Here is a 25,344-nt window from a genome sequence, read left to right as displayed (position 1 = left end):
CTATGTGGATATCCGGAAAGGTCGGTGCCAACCGGCTGAAGGCGCACTGATGGATCTGCCTGCCCCGCTCTTTCCGTGTTGTGCATTAGCAGGTGAACTGGCTGAGTTCATCCCAACGCCCAATCTTGAGTGGTCTCTCCACGACTGACATGAGCGAAGCCATCAGCAGCATTTCAAATGTGGTGCTCCCTCGGGGGTCTGCATGCATTCCCATGTTCCATGTATCCAAAGTGACTTACAAACCTCAGCCACCTACGACAACCTTTTACCGGCACCATCCAATCTTAAAGGCTGCTTGCTCTGGGTCACAAAGTGTGACAGTCAGGGGGTTACGAGTGGGCACAGCGCGTGGTTTAGCTGCTGCGGGACAAATGCAGAGCAGGATAAACTCACCAAGTGGACAACCCAGCACACGGGGCACCATACATCTGCCTGCCCCGCTCTTTCCATTGGCGTCACAAACACAGACGGACAAAAGAGGACAGCAGACGTTGTCATTTTTTCGATAATTTAATAACTTACTTCTTTTTAAAAAAAGAGTGTAAAAGATACAGATTTCTCTTCCCCAAGATAGATCTGAACAATATTTAAAATGATGTCAGATGTAACAAACTTGCTGTTTAGTGTACTTGTTTCAGTGAAGCTCTTTTTCCCTCATTTTATTGTTGTTTTTTTTTTTTCTTAATTAAAACAAAGCCCACAGCAAAGCTGCTTGAGGAGGAAAAAAACAATTTGAGAAAAAGGGAACCAAAAAAACAAAAAAAAACGAAAAAGAACCCTTGCATGAAATGTACAGCTTTTAGAACTGGAAAATACTCTTTGAAATTTACACACATGCTTGTAGATCTGCAAAGAAGTGCGTCCTGGTAAGGAAACCGAACGGGAGAGCAGCGCAGGGGGGTCCGGCGTCTGTCCTCCTCCTCGCCTCGGGACGGAGACGGTGAGCTCAGCTTCTCCACGCCTCTCTCTTCTTATGTGCAGCAAATCGTATAAATAGACATTTGTTTTGTTTCTTGTTCCTCTTTAACTTAATTTTTAAATAACATGAAGCCTAAAGTACAAAAGAAAGTGTAACAAAGCCCAGGATTCGCCTTTACTGCCTCAGTTCTGCCTTAAACCATGCGATAAAAAGCCACTACGGAATCATTGGTGCACTCCAATAGTTTGCTGACTTCAGGGAGGGACGGATAAGACAACAAAATTCAAGATGTAAAAAAAACAAAAAAAAAACAAAAAAAAAATATATATTCATATATATATATTTATATATATAACTACAATTTTTTGTTTGGATTTTTCCCCTTTTTTTTGCAAATGCTTCCTTATTAATTCTTTAACAATATTACAATTTCAATTGTTTCATTTTGTAAAGTCTTGTGTTCTTCTTGATTAATAAAAAATATCTGATTCTTTAAAGGTCAATTTTACACTGTACACAAGATACATTTTGTTTGTTTGTTTGTTTGTTTTCTTGTCGTTTTTACGAATACAGGCTCGCCGTATCTACAAGGGTCACCTAACGCCCTCACCCACCTGCCGCTACCCCCAAGTCAGCTAAGCGCTAAGCCTCAGTGCTCGTCAAGCGTCGACATTTTGTTTGTTTGTTTGTTTGTTTTGATTAAGTTTTGTTTTGTTTTGTTTTTTTTTTTTTTTGCAAAAGTGGAAGAACGTCACTGTGTGGCGGTGGGCGAGGCCGCTGGGCCCACCCGGCCAGGGCCAGCCCCACAGCTAATCACTCGAGTGGAGCTGCTCTTCCCTCCCTAAGCCTGGCGCTGCCACCGCCTCCTCCTACCTGCGGGAGGCAGCGGGTGGCGCAGCCGGAAATGCGGATGGACCCGTGTCTCGTCCAGTTCCCAATCTCAGATACCTTCGTCTTAACAGGTTCACCGTGGGACTCGGTACTTCCTTCCAAATCTGGAGGGTTTTTCAGACGTGACATGCCCCAATGCAATGAAGCACGTCCCATTAAAAGTCAGAAGCGACATGCTCACCCTATGGCCTGGTTCCTTTGCACATCTCTGACCAGCACTGCCCACCCAGGTTTCTGCCCCACTGCCTCGTCGCTCATTTGGAGATGGCTGTGCCGTTCTTCCCGTCTTTGCCTCGCTCATTACACACGTTAGAAAGAGAAGTCCTCCGCAATCTTGTAAACAGAGAGGGGAGACGTGTCGAGTACAAGTCTCTCGCAAAGAAGGGTCTGGAAGGCCGGGGGCCCCGTTCCGTTGCTGCTAGAGCATGTTCAGGATGGCGTTGTACATCTGCGTCAGGACAACAAAGTGGACCGGCAGGCAGGAGCGGCGGTCCTGGGATGCTGGGCTGCAGGTGAGCCAGGAGAGGGCGTTGTACTGCTCCAGCACAAACCTGCAAAAACAAGATGGGAGGTGTCAGTTAATGTGAAAACAGGAACCTGTGCGAATGCTGGCGTCATCTGCTTTCCTTCATCGCCGTGGGTGTCGCCTTAGCAGAACCTAAAAGTCTCTCAGGTGGCTGTTGCACCAGGAGATCAAGCAGAATCCATCTTCTGGGAGCGTAACGGGAGTGGTCATCCGGCAGGAGGACGGGCTAGGGCCCTCCGGTGCCGTCATCACACTACGAGGGTTTGAGTCGGGCAGCACGTCACAGCTGTGCAGGGGATCACGGATTACATGACCCTGTCACAGTTCTTCAGTGCGCCTCACTGCTTTACAGTTTCCGGTATGGTGGCTTCAGGTGTCCTTTACTCGAGTCTGTCATCGTAAGACACACACACGTGAGACATCAGACTTACCTTGCAGCTGCGCCGGGGTGGGTGCTCACTATTTATAGTTTAATAAAGTATCTATCTATCTATCTATCTATCTATCTATCTATCTATCTATCTATCTATCTATCTATCTATCTATCTAATCCTGCCAACTACGCTATCTATCTAATCCTGCCAACTACGCTATCTATCTATCTATCTCACAACACGCGCCAATGGCGCCCCAGCACATGACAGGTAAGACCTTGCATGACGTCTGCAAACTCGCTAGCGGGGCGCTGGACTAACACTCACTTTTCAAAGTGGGACCCAGGGCTGCTCTGAAGACAGCAGGAGGCATACGGGTCACTTGGTCTGGCCTGAGAACGAGGGTGGCTGGCGCTGTCGACCTGGTTGGCATCAAAGTCACCCAGTGTACATCTGAACGCCTAATCTTGAGTGGTCTCTCCACGACTGACTGGAGCGAAGCCATCATCAGCATTTCAAATGTGGTGCTCCCTCGGGGGTCTGCATGCATTCCCATGTTCCATGTATCCAAAGTGACTTACAAACCTCAGCAACCTACGACAACCTTTTACCTGCCCATCCAATCTTAAAGGCTGCTTTGCTCTGGGTCACAAAGTGTGACAGTTGGGGGGGGGGGGGGGGGGGTTATTAGTGGGCACAACGCGTTGTTTAGCTGCTACGGGACAAATGCAGAGCAGGTTAAATTCACCAAACCTCAAGTAGAGAAAAGTGGACAAGGGACAACCTAGCACACGGGGCACCATACAAAGATGAAGACAATCAAATTATTCCTATCACAAACAGAAGTCAGGACCACCCCCATTATGTTGCGGCAGCGCACCTTAACACCTCTGAGGTAATCTTGGAGTCCAGGGGATGTGGCGTCCTTTGGGAATTCTTATTTGCAGCAAGTTCGTCCATATGAGCAATCGAGATATGGTGGTGTAGTGAGGCCTAAAGGACAAAAGAGAGGAAGGAGCTGTGAGAGGAGGCGCAGAGGCAGCACAGCAGGGGGCACAACTCACTAACTGCCCCCCTTATCGTCTTGGGTTCGCTGAGCTCTCCAGACAGCGATGGAATTAACTGACCATACGTGACAGACCTGACCACCGTGGCAAGAGACGGCGGTGGAGCACTTGTGACCCGGACATAGGCTTACCTTGAGGAACAGGGGACACTGGTATTGAGCCTGTGGGCAGGATGCCCAAAACCACTGGGGAAGGTCTTCAGCTTTGGCAGTGGACACGTAGTAGCCAAGAGCCAGCGGCTGCTGCTTCAGTTCTTCTGGGGCCTCCCGGGATAGAAGCCGCTCACCTTGACCCTGGAGGCGAGATAAAGAATCGGAGTGAAAGACAAGCAACAAGTGGCAGCTCTGAGGTGACCCTGCGACTCTGAGAGTTCAAAGAGGAACCCGGAGGTCACCGAGCAACTCTGCACCAAGGACTCGGAGGCCCCATGTCGTGTGGCGTAACAAGTGTTTACAGATGCTGGCATATTTTGTGAACGGTCCATAACAAGACGCAGAATTAGCGCAATTAACACAGCAGCCATCAAAGTGTGCTAATCAGCGGGCAGTGCGCACAGGTAAAGGTGAACCTTCATGACCCCCCCGCAGTAATGATCACACTTGGCGACTTCTGTAAATCGAGCATTACAAGTGCAATTACCAGTTCTCTGTTAATGGCTAACAGCATCCCTGCGGCTCAGGCTGCTCTGATGGGATGTTGTGCCTCAGGTACTGGACTCTGTGTGTGTCTGTGTGTGTGTGTGTGTGTGTGTGTGTGTGTGTGTGTGTGTGTGTTTGCACGCAGCTCCCCTCAAACATATTCATGACCTCCAGCACTGGCCTGGCGACTGACAATCTCATTACGACATTCAGTCTGGCCAATGCTGTGAAGGTGGGCACCACACCATCAACACGGACACAGAAGGGCACCACCTGGTGGGTAACATCGCACTGAACCACTCAAGCTGGCACTTTATCTACCTGCGCTGGTGCATTACCATTAAACCCTTCATCAGAATATCCTGAATGACATGTCAGCCCAGTTTTCAAATAGAAAGACAAAAAAATCTGAATACCGTATCTACTCGCGGATTAGTCGGGACTTGATTTTACTGTACAACTTCTGGTATTTTATAATGTAGGCCGTATTAGTGAAACGCAGAAAACTCACGCTATTGGTCCATGAGATTATGATATGCCAGCGCCCACCTGAGAGAGTAACCACAGAGCACACTGGGTGCGGCAATGCACTGTATCAGCGCGTGCTCCTAACCTACCTCTCTCTCTCGCCTAGGTGACCACACTGTAATACCTGAACTATTCCGAAGCAACAATTGCACTGATTTGTGTTTTTTGTATCTCACACCCTCATACACCTTTATCGTAAGAGCATCCCTTATCTACAATGGAGCGTTCGATCAGAACAAAATATGAAGCTGGTTTTACATTAAACGTCGTTGACATTGTCAAAGAATTTGGTAACTGTGCTGCTGCAACAAAATTCGATGCGTCTGTGAAACTACTGTGAGATTGGAGGAGACAAAAAGATGTAAAAAAAACAAAAAAAATAAATAAAGTGTCGCATTTTTGAACAGCCTTATAATTCAGGGTCTGATTTTATGATCGATTTTTCAGGTTTCAAGACTCGACTTATACACGAGTATATACGGTAAATCATCTTATAATATGCTACCATGGCTGTCCATTTGTCTGCCAAGGATTTTAAATCAAACCATTTGACCCATTGACCTGAAATTTGGTCCACATATACTACGTGACGTCTACTGTCCACTTTCAAGGTGATGATTGACCTCCAGGGTTATTCCTCTTTTTTATTTTATTTTATTGTAGAATGAATTCCCAGCAGAGGGCAGCGGTGTGGCGCATGTGTACGGCCACCGTTCTCATTCCCTACCACCTTCGTCGTCACTTCTCCTACCTCTTCATATCTTAAATCATTCTTAAGGCAGATTGAAGACTTAAGTGCCAGCTTAAGAGAAAAATTAAGAAAAACGTAACTCAGTAATTACAACACAAACACGGACTTAATCAGTTTGAACACGTAAAGATGCCGACGTGAGAAGAGAAGAAGCGGGCCGCTAGGGTGGAGACAAGAAGAGCTGCTCAGGAAACAGCAAACTGAGCAAACGAATGATAAACGTACAGAGAAAGAGGAGGAAAACTAGGAATGTCAAGTCAAGTGTAGTCGTGCAGTGCGCCGTTACTGGGTACTAAGAAGTGGGAACAGGGAATGGTCTGAATTCACACAAGTGGAGGCCCGACAAGATCATCGCTTGGTTTCTGAATGGATTTCTTAAAATGGCAACAGGACACTTCAACAACATCAGTTCAGGACCCTCACCCAGGCCATGCTGAAACTCTCCAGACCGTTAGCTCGGCTCGTTTCACACAATGGACCCCCCCACCCCGTGCGCAGCCCAGTGAGTGAGCGGACACGGCCAACGGGCCACCAAAAACAAGACGACTGAAAACATGGCGTCCATCTTCAGTACGACTCGCACCCGGGGTGTTTAGTTCTTCTGAATAAGGACGCGTGGGAACGAGTCGTCTGTGCACCTTACCCGGCTCTGCTGAAGTGGCAAACCCCCACCAATCCCAGAAGGAGACCCCTGGGGATGGGACAGGGGAGGAGTTGGGAGAAGGATGCAGGTTCCTGGTGATCAGCATCATTTCACTTTCAATGTTAGTTCTCCAGTTCGTCGGGAAAAGGGAGGTAAAACATGTCATCTGATGGAGACAGAACAGCAGCGCCTATTAATGAGAGAGGGCTTCAGTAGCAGCGGGCTCACAGCAAAACATCCCAAACCACCCTGATAACGTCCTGACGGGAGGCCCCACTTATGTCGGATGACCTGCTGTGGACTGGAGGTGAGGCCTTGTCACCGTTCATCTGCCGTTCATTGAGAGGGTGGCTCAGTGGGCTCAAATTCAAATATCAAAAGGGCTAAAATGAGGATGAGGGAGAGACAAGGAGTCTCTCTTCATCAGGGCATCGTCCACAAACACCATCTCTCTTGGTCACATCTGTCACTTGTCACATTCGTCTGTGACCTGACCCGATTATTCTCACGTTGAGTTACACGTGTAGTGTCCCAGTCTAACTTTCCACCTTACAATCTGTAGCTAATGTAAAAATCAGATATGGCCGTGGTACTGTGATAACGACCAGATAACGGACCCCTTCTCACACCACCGCAGTCACTCTTAACGACTGCAGCGGCGAAGGCGGGCGGGTGCCAGGCATTGGGTCAAGCTGAACAGAAGTGCAGTGAATTCTGGGAAAACACAATTTAGATTGTCCAGCTGTGGATTCCCTTTGAGCTTGTGATAATAATTCTGTGTGATGAGAGACGAGCTCAGCGCTGTTTGGCAGCCAACGACGAGCCGCCTGACTGTGCTGGGGTCTACCGTGTGACTGACTGGCAGCTACTGTGGGTGAATCGCGGGCAAAGCTGATCTGCTGTAACGGCAGGTCGTTCATCCACGCGTCTCTCGTAAGACAAGGGTGCAGTAAGCTGACCCAGGACAACTTCCAGATTCTTTAGGAACGCCCCGTCTATTTGACACAGGAAAGATGACCTCTCCTTCTTTAGGGTCTATTGGACAAGTTAAATAAAAAAATAATAGCGTAAAATACTTAAATAAACGATATTATGCTTTTTGATTAAGGGGAACAAGGAGGAGGAAGAAGAAATTATAAAAAAAGCCAATCAAAAAATGGCACTTTGCTCTTCTGCCTTGCAGCGTAGAATCCTGGTACTCATCTGTGACTGAATAAAAATCGAATTGGTTGAACTTGTCCCGTCTTCCTCCGGCGGGGTTTCCAGGTCTTGGGCCCACCTTCTTGATTCTCTCAGTACGACATCAGACAGACAGGAGCTCGTCAGAGACTGCCATGTTACGCTGGACGACTGGCCAACATTACCCAAGTGAAGGGTACAGTGCTGCTGGCCTAAAATCAGCTGCCACTTCTACCTGCTACCCTATGAGCAGCTTGACGTGCGCACAAAGCATTTGAGACCCACTGGAAGATGACACCATGCCAGTGCAGGCCACTCACCGCCTTTCTGCGACAGTTGAAATTTGCCAGCCTAAACACATACGCCCGAGTGTAGGCCCAGCCCAGAGGACCCGACTGCCCGGCCTCACACGTTGGCACAAATGAAGGTACGTCTTTAAATGGTAAAACGAGATTAGTGGATCCAAGTGCTTGTGACACACACTCAGATTTGTGCCCAGAACAAAGGGCATTTATCAGATTTACCAACTGAACAAAAATAAAAAAGGCACATAATAATTGGCATTGTATGCCAGTGATGCCCAGCCACAGCTTAGTTATATCAGTGTGTTGCTGGGACATCCGCCAGTTTCCCAGAATGATCTGCAGCTGAGCTTAGAACACTCGGCTCCTTCTCACGAGATTAATGTAAAAAGACCACTGTGCCTGCTCTTGAGGGTCTACGGGGCACTGGTCCAAACGTGAAACTGACCGGACTGGTACATTTGAAGAGGCAATGTCATCCATCTCAGACAACAAAAGGCCCAGATTCTTGGCTCCATTTCCTCTGGATGCGTTCTTCTTCCCTTCACGTCCGCAGGGTGGAGTCTTCAGATGAATAAGAAGTAATGTGGCGCCAAACCACACACGTGTATGAAGCTGGTTAGTAACAACATGGCCGCCGCCGCCCTTCTTCTTAACAGTCCGATGTATCGCTCGTATAAAATGACATCCGGAGAATACCCGTGTGGTCAACGGCGACAGCAGCAATCACGAAACGAGCGCGGCAGGAAATCAGATCAAGCCGCACTGCGTTTAAAATGACGCAATTAAAACATTTTTTTGCTTTTATTGTTTCTCAGAATACAATATAAGCGCCATCTCAATGCTTCACAGTGGGCACATTCGCACCGTTTATACTTCTGGGCCGTGGCCCTGTGCGTGACATCCTAAACTAGAAGAGCAGGCCCTTGTGTTTTCAGCATTTCTCATGGCAGTACCCCGTTACCGATGCCAAACGTATCTCTAGAAGAATCCCAGCCCAGTGGGAAAGCGATGCCCTGTGCCACCTTGAACTGCAGAGCTGTTGATGACACCTGAGGACCAGGCAAGAATCCTTCAATGACGGCCTTGTGTGCTGCTGGAAACACACGGGGAGCAACATGAGACTCGGGGGGGCTCGGTGGTCTCTCACTGTCCTGGCTGGATTGTGGACTGAACTGGGCTTTAGTGTAAAAATGGTGCAGCCAATCCTGAGGATCTCGAAACGTCTGCACTTCACGGTCCTTGGGCTTTCCTTGGCAGATTTCTTCTGAAGCCCCTGGCTGGATTTGACTTTAATAGCAGACATTTAAAAACACAAAACCTTTTATTAGCTCCGGCCGCACAGTAAAGGCTAATTACGACATCTTGTAAATGAAGCCATGGCTCCGAGCTATTGAGCTCGACTGAGTGTTTCAAAATTAACATTTAAAGTGATTTAAGAAAATTGAATCTCGCACCTGTGAGGCAGGCGTCACCGGTGTAAAGTGACCTTCAACGTTCTGCCTTGTGCGGGCACAATTCTGGTGCCCGAGGCCCCGCCGGCAGCACGCCAGCCACTTCAGAACCTTCGCCAACCCCACTCAAGACCCAGCGCTTACAGCCCAGATAGCAAAGCAAATGCGGCCACTCACCGGGGTTATCTTCGCTGGTGTAGGTCTCCGACGTGGTGGCAGAGGTTGGGAAGACCAGGATGTGAGTGCACGATGCGTCTTGTGGGGTGTTCAGCTGTGAGGTTTGCAAGTTGAGAGCCGTACTGCGGCCAAACACCGAGCCCATCGTCACAGCGTCTGGAGGGGAAGGGAGAAAGAAGGAAGAGAGCTTGCAGATTAAACGAATGCACACACCTCGGAGGAGTCCTGGGGGAGGCAGCAGTGGCCACTAGAGGCCGCTCTTGCCAATTCCTCCCATCCATCCATCCATCCATCCATCCATTTTCCAACCCGCTGAATCCGAACACAGGGTCACGGGGGTCTGCTGGAGCCAATCCCAGCCAACACAGGGCACAAGGTAGGAAACAATCCCGGGCAGGGTGCCAACCCACCGCAGGGCGCACACACCAGGGCCAATTTAGAATCGCCAATCCACCTAACCTGCATGTCTTTGGACTGTGGGAGGAAACCGGAGCGCCCGGAGGAAACCAATTCCTCCCTGTGTTTTCAAATTTAAAGGCCTTGTTTATTGGTTGGGACTGGGGGGCTCTGCCAACCCCTGGCCTGGTGCTACGTGCTTGTCACTTCACAGTTCTGCCGTTTGCGTTATGGGGGTGCGGATGTACAATTTAAACTGATTGTTACTTTCATGGGAATTGTCACATATGCCCTGCGTTGGCCTGGCGCCCTGCCCGGGGTTTGTTCCTGCCTTGTGCCCTGTGCAGACCCCCATGAACCTGTGTTAGGATATAGCGGGCTGGATAATGACTGACTGACTGTTACATATACATAATATAATCGACTATTTTATATCACAGCGAGTAGTTAACCTTATTAAAAAATAGTAAAATGTAATAAATTAAAAGTAAATTATGTTTCATGTTGCATTAGAAGTATTTGTTGCGTTATACATTTTTGTTCTGTTTGGCTTTGAAATTAACACACAAATACTTTTAAAATTTTTACCGTTAAACTTCAGTAAATACAATTTTTAGAATCCACTTTCTTCAGTGTCACATTGAATGTTGATTCCGTGTTTGGACTTTCATCGTGACAACGCTGAGTGAGTGAATTTCGTTTCTCTCTCTCTAATAAATAAAACGACTTTTCCGAATGTTTCTCCCTGTGATTTGTTAATTGTCTCACTAAAAGCTCTTCTAACGGGAAACGCTAAACGTTTTAATACAAATGGCATATCACAATCTCCTTCGGTGTCTCATGTTAGGTGGACTCCACGACCTTTCTTGTCGCCTGTTAAAACTGTACACGTCAGAATTGTTTGACTAATTTTCAGTACAACTAATCCTGTCCTATTGCACAGCCCATCACTCAGACATCAATTACGTAATAACATTACGATACGTCCTTCTGTCAACAGTAGAAGACCAGACGGTGTTAACGGTTGTAGATATTCTTTGTGATATTGTAAGCTGATGATTTCATCTTCCTCATCCTCACCACTGACTGTCTCAGCAGAGTCTATTGATACACATTTCACCAATTTGCCGTGTAACTGATCGACTATTTTCGTGTTAATTCGTTTAACTTCATCGTTTCTCGGTGCTAGGGTTGCCCATGTACTCATGTCTTCTGTTGATAACCCTTCAGGTCGTAGTTCTTCAATAAGATTTGGACATCATACTTCTACTTTAATTGGGAACTTAAAGTGAGGAAAACATAAAAATGTATAAGAGCTGAGAGCGCAGGAAGTGTGATGACAAAATCGTTCCCACCAATGAGAGGTGAGAGGGCGTGGCTCAATATGGCTGACAGGAGGGCGGGACTTGAATAAAATCTCACGACCAGAGTCTCGTCTCAGATTTTCTTTTATTGATGAGAGATTAGTTTTGTTCTGGAAAGATGAGCACTAAAAAGCACAGACACAATGAGAAATTCTTTACACCTGGGGAAAATAAATAAATAAATAAATAAACAAACAAACTGGATGTGCTTATAGAAAGTGGTGGCGTCTGAAATGGACGCTGTTCCTTCATCAGCAGATGTCGAACACTCACAGAGCTCAAAAGAGAACTTTCTTTCGTCGATCCAGCCGATGTGCATTTCAGGAGGACTTCAGCAGGACTACGCAGCGTGTTGTCCTCCACGGCCGGGCGGCTCCACGGACAGAGAGTTTAGTTAAAAACATCTGCTTGGACACCCACAGCCACCTATACCTATCATTTTTACATTTCCAAACTTCATGATTTTTGTTATTACACAAAAGGCACGTTACGTCACCAAGCTACGACGTACAAACACATGCCTGAAAGATAAATGTCAGAACGTACAAGAGAAAGGCCTCGAGCCTCCATTGAAACACCTCCTCTTGAGACTGCGAGCAAACCGGACTCCAGACGTTGTACGGATAAACGCAATGCCCGCGTGTCGCATAGTGCTCTGATAAATGTGATAAAGACCACCCAGAACTGGTGCACTAGTGGAGCGCAGCCGCGTGCAAGTCAGTAGACGTGAGTACAGATGGATGGAGGTACTGTGGCACACAGAATGCACAAATTAAGCAGAGGACGCAGTTGCACTTGTTGTATAAAAATAAGCAGACGTTCAGCGACATTCAGGTGTGAAAACACGAAAGACCCAAAGCTAAGGGGACTTGACAAGAAACAGCAAACCCGAGTGACAAAGACGCCATCGGCGCTCCGCTCTTTTCTCCACGTTAAGCCTCAGTGCTTCACCTCCTTTCCCCTTCCTCCATTTTAAGCGACTACTTACCTGGCATCACCACGAAGGACCCCTGGGGCTCCATTGCCACAAGGCAGGCACTCAGAATGGAAGGCGAGTCACTGGGGGAGATCCCACATATCCGACACGTTTCCTTCAGCTGCCGCGTAATGGACTGCAGAGAACTTTCCCCCAGAAGAATGCTCCAGTCTGGAAAGATCAACGAGGAGAGGCCTGAGTCAGAGCCGAGCTCATTCAATTGGCAGGCTGGCGCGAAAGGACCGTCAACACGCCCCCCCACCTACCTTTTAGCTCGCCGTGGCCTAAGCGACCCAGTCGGCCAATCACCACTCTCCAGGGCAGTGATGTCATTTGGATAATGCCAACGCACCAGTCCCACACCTTCTGCAGGCCCATCTTCCGGGCGGACACCTTGGTCCTACGTGCCCTGTAAAACAAGTCATCAGTTTAACCGACTGTAGTCCTCCTACGGGTTGTAAAAAGTGAAAGCTGCCTCACGTACCTGTTCGGGATGTCAATGTTGATGACGCACGTCTCTAGCAGCTCGCCATGCTGATCCGTACAGGAAGCCAGGAGCCAGCGCTGGTCATGGGACAGGCAGTACCCCACAAACAGCACGCCAAAGTGCTGCATGGCCTCCCCGGCTGCTTCTCCCAATTCGGATTGCTTGTTGCGCATTGGGCTTAGGACAAAGGGTGGGGAGTACAATGGCAGTGGGCTGGGGTGCTGCTGGAACAAACAGGGCGAGACAGAGACGGGCATATTTAATAAAACGTGTTATTATTATGGACATCAAAGTGCAATGGAGACTCACTTGGGGGGGGGCGCAGACCACGCTGGGGGGCACTGCAGCCTCTACGCTAGTGAGCAGTGAAACCTGAGGAAAGGCAAGCTGGGCCAGCGGGGGTGAAGGGGGGCATATGAAGGGAATGACCATTCTATAGTCGTCTCCAGCAGAAGGTCAGGCCTGACAGTGAGCCACCGCAAGCCAGAGCTGAAGAGTGCAAAGTGGTCCCAGAGTGGCACCACTCCTTCTGTTTAGCCCTTTGAATTTCACGCTGCTACCCTCTTGGTGGACCACTCAAGATCAGCCCCAACCAGGGCCACATTTGTCTATGGCTGCTCGGGGGACAAAAACTGGCAAGACTGGCATTTAGTGTAAAAGATAAGGCGCCTGAAGAGATATGGCGCGCAGGGGGCATTCGACCAGGCTAAGCTCGGCTCGAGATGTGACAACACTGATGGCAGACAGCACATGCTACAAGGATGTCAATTTTGGATGTGGCCACAGCGGTCAGCACGAGTACTCTAATGGTAAACCACAGTGGACTTTGTGCAAGGACCCCTCAAGTCTTCGATCTCTACAACTACAGTTATGGGATAAGGAAGTACACCTCGTGGAAACTGTGGGCCTGTCATCACACAGTAGATCTTCAGGCAAACTGTGCCCACAGATCAAGGTGGTCTACTTGAACAAATGGCACACGGCAGGATGCCAGTCTGGGGCCTGATCAACCAGTTAGGGAGGCTACAGCATGCAAAGTCTTGTGAAAAAGTAAGTGCACTCCATGGAAATGCTCAACATTGTCATCACACTTGACCAGGCAAACATCGTCTACAGGTAGAGGTGGTCTACTTGAACAAATGACACGTCAGACTGGCAGGGCGGCGTACTCATTGTTATAATCTTGAAGAACAAAAATGCAGATTTGTCACATGGAAAAGGTAAGTCCACCCCACCATTTATCAGATCAGAGTGAGGTGTTCCAGATGAGGTGCCAATGAGGAGACGCTGCTTAGGGAGTCTGCAGGTGGGCCTGACAGACATTGAGGGTCTGATCTTCTCTTTGCTACTAACCTGTGTGGTGTCTTCATGCCGAGATCCTTCAGAAAGAAGTCTGGCAAGGGGTTTCAAAAGATGGCCAAATGATGTGAAATCAATCACTCCACCATCTGCGAGTGGCACAGATCTCAAACGCCTGCTCGTTGGTCCAGCACTGGCTGGCGGCCCGAGAGCTGACCGTCTGATACTAACAGGAATCTCCAAGAACCCAAGAATGTCATCGTGGGATCTGCAGAGAAGTCTGACAGCAACTGCTGTCAAAGTGCAGTCATCTGCCATCAGAACAAGATGGCACCAAAGTGAGGTGTGCCAGGAAAAGAACATCCGAGCAAGAAGACAGTAGGGCATGAGGCATCTAGGTAAAGAGCAGGCCGTCTGGACAGATGAAGGAATCGATGAGATGGCTGTTTGGCCACAGGCGCAGCAGACATGTTTGAAGATGGAACCTCAGGGCAAATGTCAAGCATGGAGGTGGACATGTTCTGCTTTGGGGTTGGTCTGGGCAGCCTGCGGTCACTGAGTCAACTCTGAATTCTGCGTCATATCAAAGGCTCACAAAAACGAAGAAGGGGTTGTGGAGTGGCTGAGGCAAAGCCCGGGTTTGAATCCCATTAAAATGTGGTGGTGGGATTGGAAACGGGCAGGACGTACAAGGGACCCCTAAACAACTTACAGGTAAAGGAGAAATGTCATCAAGTCAAAGTCAGAGACTGGTGGGCAGGTCTGCACAAAGCCTACGAGAAGGCACTCCTGCTAAAGGGGGCATCGCCAACTTCTGAGCCCAAGGGTGGTCTTCCCTGTTCCCCAGCACACCCCTCATCTGCTGATATTTATGTTGAATAAATGACTGAAGTGTCAAGTTAGATCACCTCTATCTGCAGGCACCGACTGCTGGCATGAAGATCAGCTCTGTGCCTGTTCAGGTCCACATGGGGTGCACTTACTTTTTCACACGACTCCATTTTCATTCTAATAAAGTCTCGATATGGCGTTAGCGTGCAGAGCCATGTTATTATGCAGGTGACCCCTCCAGCTCAGCTCAACTGCTGCTCAAGCCCCCAGCAGCGCCTCTTCTTACTTCTCACCCAACGACTGTCAGTAAGGTGACCTACACACGGAGAGCCGCCCTGTAAGACTCACCTCTGGGTTCTTCAGAATGTTCTCAATGGTGGACGCAGGCCCAAAGCCCGTCAGGGACTTGATATGCGTCTGCACGGGAAGCAGTCGCCGGCACTGAGAGTACACCGAGAACGCCAGGGAGCGCAGCTGCTGGATATAGTGCATGTGGTCGTCCTTCACGGGCTGCAGCAAGTACTGGCATGGTACCACCTAGGCAAACAAAGGTCACGAGAGGTCATCCACGTGAACTTACCCAAGCGCCCCCCACGAAGGGCACCCTCACCCCACTCACCTGCAACACAAGTGCCGGCCGCAGGGCCTCCGGCAGACTCTGCAGGACGTCCGTGTAGCAGCGGAGAAGTCCGAGCAGCCAGACGCTGCCGGGCTCAGCCTCCTCTTCCTCTGCGGAGCACAGGAACGGGTCCACCACATAAACCACAATGGCTGGCGGGTGAGCGTGGCTGTCGGCAGAATCTGCTTCCGTGGGGATTCCGATGCGTTCCCTCTCAGCCGAGCTGCGGAAGAAGAACCGATGGAGAGGAGCAGGTCACTAGGCGTTCAACACAGCCAGTCACCGTTCTGCTACGGGCCTGTTAACGGTTATTAGGCTCAATCCGCTAGGAGGATCACTTGTGACGTTCTGAAGCCAAGGTGTCCATTACAGGGAGCCCTTCACAGATCACACTCCGTACGTAGGTGACGAGACCAGGCCTGTTCAGCTGCGGGTTCGAGTGGTGCTGCCGACGGTGCAGTGTGACCTGCAGAAGCCCGTGCCGTCTCAAATGTCGTAAGGCGGGAGTTGACTTTCGATGCTCCCTGACGCTCCTCCCTTTCACACACTGTCTGTGGCTTTGTGTGCGAAACTCACGAGTGTCCATCTGTCGCCGTGTGGCCTCGGCCAGTCGGGAACGCCATGTGAACGCTCAACGAACTCGGAATTACAACTTGGACCAAACAAAGCCACCAGAATCGGGACCTTAAAACACAGAACCTGGTCAACCTGACACGCCGCTTCTTTGGCCGAAACGCCTTGGACACACACGTTCAATACATCGATTTATTTGGTTTTTTAATTCCATAAGAAAATGCCACTTATCAATATTACTTTTTATTTTTTTATTGCACACCAAATAACAAATCGACCTCACATTTTTCTGAATCCACTGAAGTGGAAAGGTGAAACGTCACAAGTCGGAGCTCCGAACAGTCCGAGGGAGCGCAAACGGGACCCTCAAGTCCACTTCAAACGCGTCTCCGTCTGCTTTACCTGAGATGTCACCTCTGACCTCCTTTACTTGGCCGTGTCGCTCTCCTCTGCGCCGTCGTTTTGGATTTTGTAATACGGAGACCACAACTGGAGCTGAGGCCTCAGTCGCGCGGCACACATCGGGGTCACTCTCGAACCCCCTCAGTCACGTCCCCCACATAACCCCTCTGCTTCCATCAAATCTGTTTGCTATGCCCACACACCGGAGCAGGTCGCTTTCTTCTCAGCTCGTTTCTGCTTGTTAAACAGAGCAGCACTTACCCCTGCTGGACGACACTTGTACCGCACGCCGATTTCGCTCTCTCCATAATGGTTTGAGGCCATGTTGTGCCCATCTACACGCCCGGTCCTTTTCATTTCTTGCGGTGATTTCATGCACTGCCCAGCGTTGCCATTTAATGTCCGCTAATTCTAGGCCTTAGGAATGTCCCAGACATGCAGATTTACTTTATCTAATTCACAGAGGATGACGTGCAAAGAACAGAGCTGTACAGCAGTGGCACTGCCCACCGAGACAGCCACCGACCAAAAGTGGCATACGTCTGCGAGTGTGACATGCCAGTGAAAGGCGTTTAAACATCTGCTGCTGCCGACACCATCTGACATGACGTCCATGTGAGACACGTGGCACCCAGACCCTCATACACGCCATTTTACTGCTCTGCCAGTTTGTTCTCGACTGTGTGCGTTGGCTACAAAATCAGAGCACAAACGCCCAGGTGTCCATCGAAGGTCTGCCGGAGGTCAGGGCAGATCGCGTGAAGGCCGCCAGAACGCTGCGTTACCGTCTCCGTGCTCACTTTAATACGCTTTTGGGTGAATCTCATGCAGAATTTTCTGGAATAATAGAAACCCTTCTGAGAATACGGCATTGGGTGAGCAGTTAGGGTTCTGCCGTTCCTACACATAAAACGTTTATCGTGTGCACATTTAATGAGCTTCTCCCTGTTTTAAATCTGCGCCATTTCTATTAGCGTTTACCAGGCCGTCAATACCACGTGACCAACAGCCCCCCAAGGTGTGATGTCACGCGCCTCTCCCTATTTAAGGTGGTGCGCCCAAGTTGCCAACGTTTGAAGGAGTTACACCGAGGACGGCGCTTGGTTTATGATTCGGGCTTTGCTATCCTGGCTCATTTCTGACCAGCAGTGAGCCCCCAAAGCCATTCGACTACTACTGAGGCTAAGAGGAGACCCTCTTATTGGTCTACATGCATGTGTCCCCAACATCTCCCTGGCATGAACACCTTGAATCAGGCAGTCGTTGCCAATCAGGGGTCCCTGCTGCCCTGAATGGTGGGCATTCATTTCAAACAACTCAATCTGAAAAATAAAATTCTCATTTACAAAACATGGGGTCATCAAGACAATCATGACTTACTTTTCTTGCCCTTCTTGAGGAGGAGGAGGAGGAGGAGGAGGAGGAGGAGGAGCCGCGGTGGCGGCTGCTGGTGCTGCTGGTGTTGAGTTTTGTCCGTTTTCTGCCTCCGGAGCCGCAACGCTGCCAGCTGTGGAGTTTACTTGGGTGCGTTCTGCCCCATTCTGCCCCTGGCTGCCGCCCACCGCGGGTAAGGATGGCTGGGATGCACCGCTGGCCGTGGAAACAGGAGTGACTGTGGATCCTGCCGTCGTACCGGCAGCTCCCGCAGAAGGAGGAGGTGGAGGAGGAGGAGGAGGAGGAGGAAGGAGGCCTGATGAGGCTTGGTTAGCGGGGGCGGCAGCCACAGGCTGCGGTTTTGGAGGTAGAAGAAGACTGCTGTCTAACGAGAGGGTGGCAAGCTGAGGGGCTGAAAGAGAAGAATCGAGTTGGCAATATAAATGACGAGCTGAGGACGGGCGTGGCATAAGCACATCTTGCTCATCGTCTGCCTTTCTGACCGGTCAGGGTGGGTTTCGCTTCCTGAAGTGGCCTGTCCACTGTCACTGCACATGTTGTGTCATTTCCTCCCCAAGTGATGACTTTAGCGCAGTGCTTTGCTGCCCTCTAGTGGACACACTGTGATCACTCAAGACAGCCATCTCCAGAATTACACAGCAGGGTGGGTTGCTCAAGCCCACCTTCAGGCCAGACAACTTCAGCACAGACCCCTAAACCCAAGGCAGCTCAAGGCCGGCTAAAGATGGCAGCTTCAGCGGTGCTACTTAGCGTCACCCACTGGCAGCACTGGTGAAATTCCAGACCTTCCACTGGCATCCATTAAGGACACTGCAGCCCCCTCAATTTTTGAGCTTCGCCCACAGTTAGGGGGTCTCCTCACACATCATATGGTACCACAAAGCAGGAGACAGAGCAGGGCTGCCATGCCCACATTAATTTAGCCTTTTAGGGGCAAAGCTGATCGAGAAAGTTGAAGAAACTCAACAATCAAAGTTCAGTAGGAACATGGAGCCAGAAAGAAAGGCACTCTCTGGTTAAAAACCAAACTGACCACCAACTGAGTGCAGCGTGTGCCCCCCTCGCGAAACCCGCTGTGTGTGTATTTGTGCCCAGGAATGGCTTCAGATCTTTAGACAAAATGGAACGCTAGATGAGGAGAAAGGTGTACACGTTCAGGGCAGGAGGGCCGTTTCTAAAGTACTACTTAAGGAATAAACGTTCTCCAGCACCGTCGGGTGAAAAGGTAATTGCCCCCTTAGTTCGTCTCCGCTGACTGAATGCAGCCAGCTCTGGTGAATCTAAACCTCCCCAGGAGAGTCAGGTTGCCACCACAAGTTCCCCAGACCTTCATCAAAGAAAGGTGTCTGAAATGGAGAAAACTGGGAACGGTGGGGAGTGTGACAAAATGACTCCAAGGGTCCTCAGAAGAACATTCAAAAAGAGGAGCAGGAGATGAAGGAAAAATGGGAGAGGAACGAGGTGGAAACTTCTGCTATGCAAGCTTCAGATAAGAAAGAAAGAAAGAAAGAAAGAAAGAAAGAAAGAAAGAAAGAAAGAAAGAAAGAAAGAAAGAAAGAAAGAAAGAAAGAAAGAAAGAAAGAAAGAAAGAAAGAAAGACCGAACTGGGGGGCTCCCCGAGACTTTGGGAATAATGGCAGGCCAGTCCAAAGTAGGATCTTCAGATGACACTGCGTCTGGCATTCGGGAGGAAGAACATCTGACCAACAGTAAAATGGGGGGCTAGTGTGACAGTGTGGTGACGCTTTGGAAATCTTGCTGTCTTTGAAGGAAGCAGGAATTGTGGATTTGACCCGAATACCCTTTAAGGAGGATGTCTGCTCATCTGTCCGGGACATGAAGGTGAAGTGTCACATCAGGTTATGCTGCAGCACAAGTCTACGACTGAATGGCTTAGACATTTTGGATCGGACCCAGCAGAGGTGCTGAAACGGGCAGCTGACGCCCGCAAGCCAACGTTCTGCCGAGTCGAGCAACGTCACGGACTGATGTCAATGGGCTGTGCTGCTAAAGGTGCTGAAACCCAGGGGGCACATACTTTTTCACATGGGGCCGACTCTCTTCACAGAATATAAGAAAGCAATGATTTATAAACCGCAGTGTGTGTGTTCATGGAGGTCCCCCTTCCTTGATAGTGGCTGGGGGGTCTGACGCCATTCACTCAGCATGGGGGCCAATACTCTTTCACATCTCTGTGCTTGGCCCCCACACACACCGAGATAAAACAACCATCGGAGGGGGTCAGTGGACCCGGCGGCGGCGGCGGTGAGCTCACCCAGCTGATTTCTGCAGGTGTGGGCGTAAAGTCGCAGTTTGCTCAGGTTGTCGTCCTCTCCATCGCTGCCCCACGGCTGTGCAATCCATTCATCTTCCGGCTCCTCGGCAAGATGCTGGGAGTCCAGGCTGCCCACCCGTATAATGCCATCTCGTGAGATCTTGCTAAGGGGGCGGTGTTTCCCCAGCCGGCACGTCTGTTAAAGAAAACACAAGTCCATGAGCGGCAACTCAGACTTTTTTTTTTTTGTAAGACACAGAAACTGCATGAGGTTCATGTGGTGGGGCAACAGAGATGGGCATCGTGGTGGGACAAGGAGTCAAGACGGGCTTCACCTGAGCTGCTGTGATTTCTCAGCTTACAATTCCTTTGAGTTTTTCAACCCACCTGTCCCCTTGATTCGTTTTGCACATCTGGGTTGTGAGGGGGGCACCAGCGCTCATTATCCTGGCAGCACCAGGCCCCAGACTGGGCACCAGTCCGCCTAAACACTTTTAACAGTCACAGCCTCCCCTACCAGTGTGAGCCAACAAGCCATAACAGGGAGCGGCACCCTAGCGTAGCCACCAGGCCGTGCCAACAGCGCCCATTTGGGGACTGTAGCCAGATGAGCCATCCCTGCGCCTTTTTTGCTCTTCGCGGTCTTTTGTAAAGTGCGCTTATTGTGGCCCCGTACACTTGTGCCCTTCGGCCATATGACTGGTACTGCCAGGACCTTTGGGAAGAGCTGTTGCCAGTTCTGATCAAGTAGCTCCTCAAATCTGTTTCATAAACGGGCAGCCTCCTCTTGCCCACCAGGTCCAACCCAAGTCTGTCCATGTGCCCGGGGAGGTGCCCAGCCTGCTCTCTGTCCTCGTTACAAATGTCACGGCCACTCCTCCTATTCGAGGGGAGACTTGAAGGTGCCTACAGTTCTGCCCCCCCACACTAGCGGGTCGTTTATTCCGGGTGGTGTCTGTGGCTCTTTATGTGCACATAACATGTTGAATACAAATCAAGGGATCTTAGGGCATCTCTTTACCTGGCACTGCTGTTCCCTTACCTCCTCTTCTGCTCCTTTTTGCCCCTAACGATGCCCACCTCCACTACACTGTAAAGCTCTGCCCTCTTAATATTCTTCCCAATGTCCCCTTGGTTCACATGCTCTGGCACTGCCCCCTTGTCGTCTCCTTCTGGTTTCTCTCTGTTCACTAACCGAACTCTCAGTGCTTTCCCTAACCCCCTCTTTGACGGGAGCTGCTCTGCCTTGGTGCCCTCATGGCCAGCTGACTTCTCGGCTCTTGATGGCTCCTGTTGTTGGACATTTGGAGGTTGGGGTCGGCCGCGTCTTCAATGAATGGGGTAAACTTAGGAATCCATGGAGAGCTGGCACACCTCAGAGCTGACACTGCAGACCCTGACTTGGGGCCCGCTGGCATTGCCATTGCAGAACACTTGGGCTCATTTGGCGGCCTGCTTGATGGTCTTCTGGCCTTTCATTGGGGTGCCCTGTTTGTATGGCCTCTACTCCTGGGGGTCTAACGGGGTAGGATGGGCGCCACGTTGTTTGTTTTGTTTCTTTTTAACAGACGTCTTCTGTGTTGCGTGGCATTTGTTTTGATTCAATAAAAAATGTACAATAACAAAACAATAAGATGCCAAAACCCCAAGATGCAATGGGCAATTCTGTCCACCATACCATAAAAAAGGACGAGCGGTGCTGGGGGCGGCCAGCAAGAGCTCTCCGCATTATGAATGGACCCCGTCAAGGGAAGTTCGAGAAGCCCCTCGGAAATGAACAAGAAGCGCATTCCAATCCAGGAGCCCCCCCCCCCCCCCCCCCCATCAGATAAGGCATTCTGGGAATGAGCAACAAACAGACAAGTTGGACAGGAAATGCAATGCGGGGCAGGATGAGTCACTGGGTCTACGAAGCTATCAGCCGGTCAAAGGTCAAACCAGCAGGTTCTTTTCAAATGAAGTGGACCCCTCGATCGTCTCACTGGCACAGCAGAGTCGCTCGCCTGCACAAGGGCACTTGACGTCTGACCCCGGTGTGACATGTAAAGAGACGCGGCGCACACAGACGGACACGAGGCCGAGGGGCAGCCTTCAGGTGACGTGCGGCTCACCCTCCTGGCGTCAAACTTTACCTCGTACACCGCGCTGAGGTCCCGGAAGAAACTATTGGCACCATCGATCAGGGCATCATTGTTCGGACAAACGACTAGGAAAAGCCGCATCTCTCTGACCTCCATACGGCTCCAGAAGAAGCTTCTCCCAAAAGGGCAGCGCCAGAGGAGACAGCGTCAGGAAGTCTCGGTCGTAGCCCACTAGCAAGGTGGGGATGGGCAGGGGCTCGGGGGACTCGTCCGAACCTGTAAGAGAGAAGGCAGGGGGTGAGAACATCTCAAGACCATCTACTAGTGCACCTCAGGCTCTCCGCAGTCGCGCTGCCCCCAATCCTCAGGATCGCACACAGACCTGGACCCCCATCGGTGTCTGTACCCTCTGTGCCACACATTCAGCTTTGTTCTATGGCACTGGTGCCCTGACTGCTCTCTCCCTGCTCAGATTCAACAATAACGTTTCAATCTCCTCTTAAAGCGCAGACCTCTTCAAACTGGCACCGCACATGTCACGATGGCATTGCTTGTCACGGAGTCTGTCCCAAGTCTCTTACCTCGTTCTTGCTGTTCAGATTGTTTTTATCTGTTCTTTGTAAGGTGACCTTGGGTGTTTAGGTAGGCACCCGATAAATAAAATGTGTTATTATTATTATTATTATTAAGACACTAAGCATCAAGTCTTGGCTTGGCTAAGAACCCTGGGAGTCTTTGAGGAGACCCCTGAACTAAAACTCAACATCAGTGGCAGCACTGGGCCGACAGCCGTACAAGTCTGGCGCGAGTCGTTCTCATTCACTTACTGACAGGCCGCACACAAGCACTCCATGATGGGGAATAAACCAGCAGCCCCCTGCTTCGGCCACTAGAGGGCACCGCTGCAGTGCGCCAACTGTCAAGACACAGCCATGTCTGCGTGCGCCCCATTCAAATCTGAACACCACTTAGGCCTGTTGGCGCTCAGTAGTTTTACAGCCGGGTGACTGACCCATGCCACTCATGCAGGGTGACTGACCTGCGCCACTCATGCTGGGCGAAGGACCTGCGCCACTCTTGCTGGGCGAAGGACCTGCGCCACTCTTGCTGGGCAAAGGACCTGCGCCACTCTTGCTGGGCAAAGGACCTGCGCCACTCTTGCTGGGCAAAGGACCTGCGCCACTCTTGCTGGGCAAAGGACCTGCACCACTCTTGCGGACCTGCGCCACTCATGCTGGGCAAAGGACCTGCGCCACTCTTGCTGGGCAAAGGACCTGCGCCACTCTTGCTGGGCAAAGGACCTGCGCCATTCTTGCTGGGTGATTCACCTGTGTCACTCAAGCAGGGTAACAGACCCATGCCACTCATGCCTACACCTTACGTAGCATTTCCATGCACACCTCCGCTGCCGGCCTGCCTCCTTACCATAAGAGCCTCGCCCAGCCATCTTGTGGAACTGCTGCCAGGTCAGTGGGCCCTGCACATGCTGAATGTTCTCCCATGTCCGGCCAGTGCGTTTCTTCTGGATGGCGTCTTGGAGGAATGGCTGAAGGGACAGAAGCATGTGGACGACGTCCTGAGAGGACAGCATACTGATGTCCAGTACTGCCAGACACAAAGAGAAGCACAAAATGCATTAGTGTCCAAAGTGACACACGTGTCACACACAAACGGCTTGAGCCATACTGGGCAGTCAGCCATGTTCTACAAGGAACTGTCAAAGTGGGATTCGGGCCCAGGTTTGTTTGGGGTCACGTCATGTTCAGCGGCACGTTGACAAGTCCTCCTGTTAATAGAAAGTCCCTGCGACTGATGCACGTCCACATGTGGGTGTCTCAGGGGGCTCGATGGCTCGTGTTACCAACGGGGTAGGCGCTCTCACCTGCACTCGTTTGAAACGGTTGATCCGAGGCGACTTCGCTCCAAGTGAAAGGTGTGGGGAGGAGAGCAGAAGAGTGGCTTTGACTTCAGGAGATTGGCAGAAATTCGACTTTGGGTGTGCAGGACACGAAAATAAGGGAGAAGTTGACAAGAGCCTCAAAAGTGAAACATAAAACTGCAAATGTGCGCACGCAAAAGGAAAGAGGAAGTGCGACTCTCTGGACGATCGTTCTTTAAATTCATGGCTTCTCCTCTCGTTTTCCAGGGTGTAAAAAAAAAATGTTAAGCTCACGTGTGTCTGGCAGGCGGAAATAAGACAAAGATTCAGCGGGTATAAACGGGGACAAACGCTGAACAACAGTGAAGATTACTGGCGTCCACCTGTCAGGGGTCCAGTCGCTTCCTCCCAATGTCCCAAACACGTGGGGGTTTGGTAAAATACGATGAAAAATAATAATAAATAACTAAATAAAACAAACATTTACAGATGATCCTCATCCTCATTTCTAGGCCGGCCTGCCCAGTAACAGCTCATTCATTGGCTGCCGTGGCACGTCACGTGACATCAGGGGTGCAGTCGTGCCAACGTCTGTCCGTCAGTCACACAGGCGCTCGCAGACCACTGGGGTCTGTGGTCTTAATCAACAGTTCTGGAAACTCTGGTGGGCAGAAAAACGACGGTAATTAAAGCACGGCCCCCCAGGACACAGTCGGTCCATACGTGTTCAACATCCTGAACCAAGTCTTCTGTTTGTGGACGACGGGTGGGCGTAGAGTCTGTGCTTGTTGATATGAAGCCTCTGGTCGCGTTTCACTTTAGGACCGCAGGGTCGTGCCAGTCGAAGAAGAGCGAGTGGAAACCCGAGCAGGCGCCTGGTCAGGTGAGCACGGCCAAGCTTGGGGTCCTCGATCTGAACGAGGAGAGCTTCTGAACCGCACGAGTGAATGTTCTGGAATTGAAGAGCTCAACCTAACAAGACGTTTGCCAAAGCACAACTGGACGCCTGACACGCAGATATTTACTGTTGGCGCCCAATGACATCCACCGTATCAGGAATTCTGGGAAAGCAGACAGAATTAAAAGTTTATTCTTGGCCATTAAGAAGTAACGGAGAAAGCAGACGATCGTCTCTGAGTGGAGTTCTTTGAGAGCAAATGACTGCGGTAAGTGAGACGACCCTTTAAGGACAGCGACACTCGTGGCACTGCTATGTACACACAGGTCATGTGCCAAGATGGTGAACAAGATGGCAAACAGGTGGAGACAGTCCTGTAAATCATCTCGTACATACTGGGGGGCTTCGCTCGTCAACCCC

General features: G+C 50.3%; 1 protein-coding gene and 1 long non-coding RNA gene across 2 annotated transcripts in view; one reads left to right on the top strand and one right to left on the bottom strand.

Annotated features, from left to right (window-relative positions):
- The first annotated feature begins 279 nt into the window (after positions 1–279).
- Positions 280–3,665, top strand: LOC127526205 (uncharacterized). The gene is made up of 2 exons (XR_007933840.1): positions 280–328; positions 3,402–3,665. It is a non-coding gene; the product is annotated as an uncharacterized LOC127526205 (long non-coding RNA).
- The window catches only part of LOC114669022 (mediator of RNA polymerase II transcription subunit 13-like), a 306,888-nt gene continuing 282,035 nt past the window's right edge, over positions 492–25,344 (bottom strand). The window contains 16 exon segments of the mRNA XM_051920970.1: positions 492–2,361; positions 3,591–3,703; positions 3,909–4,070; positions 6,338–6,385; positions 6,387–6,461; positions 6,463–6,503; positions 9,450–9,605; positions 12,198–12,356; positions 12,452–12,893; positions 15,151–15,339; positions 15,422–15,644; positions 17,777–18,182; positions 20,067–20,262; positions 22,199–22,279; positions 22,281–22,423; positions 23,573–23,752. Of these exon segments, the coding sequence (XP_051776930.1) occupies positions 2,229–2,361; positions 3,591–3,703; positions 3,909–4,070; positions 6,338–6,385; positions 6,387–6,461; positions 6,463–6,503; positions 9,450–9,605; positions 12,198–12,356; positions 12,452–12,893; positions 15,151–15,339; positions 15,422–15,644; positions 17,777–18,182; positions 20,067–20,262; positions 22,199–22,279; positions 22,281–22,423; positions 23,573–23,752 (2,747 nt within the window). The 3' untranslated portion in view covers positions 492–2,228.

This window comes from Erpetoichthys calabaricus, chromosome 18, assembly GCF_900747795.2.
Source record: "Erpetoichthys calabaricus chromosome 18, fErpCal1.3, whole genome shotgun sequence".
Lineage (NCBI taxonomy): Eukaryota > Metazoa > Chordata > Cladistia > Polypteriformes > Polypteridae > Erpetoichthys > Erpetoichthys calabaricus.
The sequence above is the reverse complement of the archived record's forward strand: the minus strand, read 5'-3'. Positions and strand labels throughout refer to the sequence as shown.